The sequence below is a fragment of the Cornus florida genome, unplaced genomic scaffold (assembly GCF_030987335.1).
Source record: "Cornus florida cultivar Cherokee Brave unplaced genomic scaffold, ASM3098733v1 CherokeeBrave_3.0.0_Hap2_Chr01, whole genome shotgun sequence".
Lineage (NCBI taxonomy): Eukaryota > Viridiplantae > Streptophyta > Magnoliopsida > Cornales > Cornaceae > Cornus > Cornus florida.
Genome location: NW_026775571.1, coordinates 10,184,564 through 10,189,612, shown reverse-complemented (window position 1 = coordinate 10,189,612; position 5,049 = coordinate 10,184,564). Strand labels below are relative to the sequence as shown.

The following is a 5,049-nucleotide window of genomic DNA, read 5'->3' as shown; positions in this document are numbered from 1 at the left end:
CCCCTCCTAGAAGAGTCCTCTCAGATGTTGATAAGCAGGGATTGGATAGTGAGGTTACTGTAGAGGAGATTAAAAATGTGGTCATGGGGTTTAGTCCAGATAAATCTCCAGGCCTGGATGGCTTTCCTGCTAGATTTTTTCAAAAATATTGGCATATTGTTGGTAATGATCTCATTACTGCAATTGTTTATTTCTTTATTGGGGCTGCTCTGCCTTCAGGGATCAATTCCACTTTTTTAACCCTTATTCCAAAGACGAATCATGGGGATAAGATGGAAAACTATAGACCTATTGCTCTTTGAAACTTATGTTATAAAATCATTTCTAAAATTCTGGCAAATAGATTGAGTATAATTCTGCCTAACTTGGTTGGATTGGAACAATAAGCTTTCATTAAAGGTAGAAGAATATATGATAATATTCTGTTAGTGACTGATTTGATAAAAAAACTTTGGATTAAAAAGTAGTGGACTTGCTATGGCCATTAAGGTGGATCTTAAAAAGGCTTATGATTCAGTCAGTTGGAATTTTTTGCACCAGAGTATGAAGCTGTATGGTTTTACTGAGAGATGGTGTAATTGGATTTAAACTGTGTGTCTACAGCAAGATATTTAGTTTTGTGTAATGGAGTTCCAACTGGTTTCTTTTCATCTGGGAGGGGATTGAGACAGGGTTATCCATTATCCCCACTTCTTTTTATTCTCATTATAGATTATTTCTCTACTTTGATGTATGAAAAAATTGCTGGCGGTCAATTAAAGGTTTGTAAAATGGTGCAAAAGTTTGGGTTTTTGGTTTTACATGCTTTTTAAGCAGATGATTTGCTCATTGTGGTTAAGGCAGACATTTTTACTGCTAAATCTATTGATAGGGTGTTTCAAAAGTTTCATGAAGTGTCAGGTCTGGCTATGAATAAGGAGAAGAGTGCTGTTATTTTTTCAAAGTCTGCGAGGAGTAAAAGGAGATTACTTCAGGTTTTGCAGGTGAAAGTGGAGTCCTTTCTTATTAAATATTTGGGGATTCCATTAGTTAACATAGGCTTAAGAAGTGTTGATTGTAAGGAGATTTTTGATAAAGCTACTGCTAGATTGGAGCATTGGAATATAATTATTCTTTCTCTTGCGGGGAGAATAGAACTTCTCAGGTCTGTTCTATATTCTTTTCTACTAGATGCTAATAAGATGTCACAATTAAAATGGAGTCAAGTAACATTACTATACGCAGAAGGAGGGTTTAATCTTTGTAGGATTATTGATGTTGATTTTGCAGCTAAAGCTGTTATTTGTTGGGATTTTGTGAAGAATTAGGAAGCCTTGTGGATTAAGTGGTTGCATGTCAGGTATTTATAACAGGGAAATTTTCGGACTATTCAGCCTAAAGAATAAGATTCCTCTATTAGGAAACAAATATTAGACACTAGAGTTCATACAAGAAAATGTAGAATTCAGGGTTAGAAATGGGACATCATTTAACATGTTATTTGATCATTAGTGTGCAGGGTTGTCCTTAGTTCAGAGATTTGGGGCTGCTCTTTTTAGAAATTATGATAAGATAGCTAGGCTAAACACTTTAATTATTGATGGAAGCTGGTCATTTCCTCAATTCTTCCCAGCGTCTGCTGTCAACTTCATGGCTAACACTTTAATTGTTGTGGTGAAGTCTGAACAAGATGCTATTGAATGGTCTCATGGAAGATTTACGTTGTCCTAAGTTGCCTTAAGGAATGTTTGCCTAGTAATGTCAAAAAGTATTGCTTCAACCTCAGCCTCGGACAGAGATGCTTCAGCCTCAGAAAATGAAGGTTCAGCAATTATAGGTGCTCGGCCTCAGACAATGAAGGTTCAGCACTTCAGTTTTAGCTACAGCCTCGGCTCTGTCATAGTGCTGAGTAGAGGGCAGTATGGTCTTTTCCAGCTTTGTTGAAGAATGCAACACGTCTCAGTGGTCCTAAAGAAGAATGTGACACGTATTAGTGGTCCTAGAGAGCTAGTTTATGCAAGAATGATTCTTGGAGGCTAAGTTTGGACAAAAATGGAATTCAGTACTCAAACTTGTAACTTGCTGTAGCTGGAAGAATAGTGACGAAATTAGCTGAGGTGGCAGGCCTGCATTGGTCCATTGCTCTGAAAATATTTGAATTGTGCTCTCCCAATCATTGGTGAAAGGTGACAAGTGTATATCCGTGGTGTGTGAGGCCTTGTGAAATTGAGAGTTACTATAAATATGCTGCAATAAGGCTTCTTAGGGTTTAAGCCTTTGAAATTTACATTGCACATTGAGCTGCTCATGAGAACCCTCAAGTACACTATGTCAAGCAAGTTTTTCTCTGCTATTTGATGATGATCCATGCAAGAAAAACTCATTGAATTAACTCTGAGGTGTGCTCTATTTGCTGAGATGAGGCCGCTGTCAAATTTGCTAATGCAAGGGTTGTATTGAAGAGTAACTTGGTGTTTCAAGCTTCTGTGGTTGATTCTGAAGGTTGACATAGGTATAATTCATCTTCTCACACTTGTTCAGACTGTGTTTGTGTTGAGATTATGCTGAAAATGAATTCGGATAGTGTGGTCAGTAATTAAGCTTGTTTTTTTAAAGAAATCTTGGATTCAAGTGCTATTTGATTATACTTAGCTATTTTATGATGATCTATGCTGTTAGCTAGTATATTTTGATAAATCGAGATTGTCAAAGTTGAGTTAGTAGCAAAAATATGGTATGCTTTGTTTTTGAGTATTCTGTGCTGAAGATATTTTGTGCCGAAGCTGTTATATGTTGAACCAAGGACTTTGATTGAACTTATGATATACTCATGCTATGTTTGATTATACAAAGCTATGAACATGAGTACAACAGTGAAAGAAGATTGTATGATGCGCTGGTGAATTGATCTAAAAAAGAATTTCCTATTTTACCCTTCTGATTCTTGATGCAGCAGATTGCAGTACTGAGGCAGTAAATTGGAATTTTGCGTTGTCCATCTTATTTGAATTATATTTGGTGTGTTAATACTTGTTATAAATGGTAGTGAGGTATGATCCCTCACCCCATTGTTGAGTAACAGTGAGGCTTTACATCCTCACCCCATTGTTGAGTGAGCTTTAAGAGCTTATTGGGTCCAAGCGTGGTTGCTTCGGACAGAGGGAGTGCGTGGATGCACTGTGGTGTCCTAGTGTGTATGTATTGGTTATGAAAACTAGTGTCTGTTCTGGTGCATGGGTGTGTGCAGAGAGTGAGACAGCTGAGTGTGTAACAAGATACATACAACTAGTGGATTGCTTATTAGCCGAGGCCAAGAACCAAGGTTTTCCCTATTTAAGAGGGTTTCCTTGTAAATCTTGTGTTATCTGTTCTTTGAATGCTTGCTTAGTTGTGTGAGAAAGTGTTTTTTTTTTTTTTTTTTTTTTTTTTTAAAGCAAAGATTTAACCAATTCACCCCCCTCTTGATTCAATAATTGGTATCAGAGCTTTGGTTTGCATTGTGAGGTTCTAACGAGCCTGTAGTTGATCCCAGTAGTAGATAAAGGTTAAGTTATCAACAAAGCTTTGAAGGTTCAAATTATGATTCTTGGAAAACTAGAATGGAAGCCTTGTTAATGTCTCAGTCCTATGATGTTTGGCATGCTACCGTACATGGTGTTGTGATTCTTAACCTCTCTACTGAAGATAAATTAGCTGTGGCTAATGATGGCAAGGTTAAATATGTTATCTTCTGTGTTTTGAGGCAACAAGAGTTTACCAGAGTTAAAAATTGTAAAATAGCCAAGGAAATGTGGGATTCTCTTCAGGTAACTCATGAAGGGAATAAGGTTATTAAGGAGAACAAGATATAGCTATTTAAAGTTCAGTATGAGGTGTGTAAGATGGAAGATAGAGAAACTGTTGCTGAGTATATGTTCAGGATCAATGACCTTGTCAACAATATGAGAGCACTTGGTGAAGATATTAAGGATGTTGATGTTTGTAAGAAGAAACTAAGGTCACTCACCTCTAGATTCAATCCTAAAGTTACAATTCTCGAAGACAAAGATCTTTCTAAAGTGAAGATTGACGAGCTTCAAGCCTCTCTCACTGCCTATGAAATGAGAATTGGTGTTCCAGCTGTTCATAGAAGGGAAGTTGTTCTTAAAGCAAACGAAATTGTTAAAGAAACTAAAGCAAAGTCTGAAGATGAGGTTGCCTATCTTGCTAAGAAATTCAAAAAGTTCAGGTTTAAAAAGAAGAATCAGCTGTAAAATTTAACTTGCTATGGTTATGGTAAACCTAGTCATGTTGCATCTAAGTGTCCGAACTTAAAGGGGCAGAGTCAGAAGAAGAATGAGGGAGGAAACTACAAAGGAATGTTTGACAGAAAAGCACTTATCTCAGACTGGGATGCAGCTCCTGAAGAAGAAAAACCTGAGGAGGCACAAGAAGATGAATGTCTCTTTATGGCAATTCTTGAAGCACCACAAACTTCTGTTCAATTTAAACAAGATATTGACACTAAGATTGAGGAAATTCTTGAAGAGTGTAAAAGGCTTACAGTGAAGTGTGATCAACAGAAGGCTTAGATAAAAAGGCTCAGCTCAGAATTATTCACGTCCAAACAAATTCTCACTAAACACTTCAAACTTAAACTATTAATGTTGTGTTCAGTTTCTTTTATTTTTCAAAGCCTATTGAAATCTCAAGTCAACACTAAGTGGTTTACCAAGAAGTGTAAAGAAGAACTCTCTCATTCTAGAAGAAAGATCCTTAAAAATGGCTGAGATCTGGAAGCAATCCAGAAAGCAAATTGGGAAGATTGGAATTAGCTATGTGTGTGATTCAGCCACAAAGGTCAATCAAACTCAATCTGTATTTGTCAAAGCCACAACTGGTGAAATGTATGCAAGGTTTCCTATCATAAAGCCTCAGAGGTTCAAGGATGAGTTACTTAATAACACCTGTAGTACTCTAAACTTCAGCAAGAGAAACTTTGTTACCACAGCTATAAAGAACTTTAAGATAACTATAATGTATGTCAAGAAGTCAGACTTAGCTTCAGCTCCAAAGGTCAAGGACAAAGGA

General features: G+C 36.9%; 1 protein-coding gene across 1 annotated transcript; it reads left to right on the top strand.

Moving 5' to 3' along the window:
* Positions 1–477: 477 nt before the first annotated feature.
* Positions 478–1,307, top strand: LOC132269188 (uncharacterized). Its single transcript, XM_059770278.1, has 2 exons — positions 478–574; positions 817–1,307. Exons 1-2 carry the CDS (start codon positions 478–480, stop codon positions 1,305–1,307), a joined length of 588 nt encoding a protein of 195 aa, XP_059626261.1.
* Positions 1,308–5,049: the final 3,742 nt, after the last annotated feature.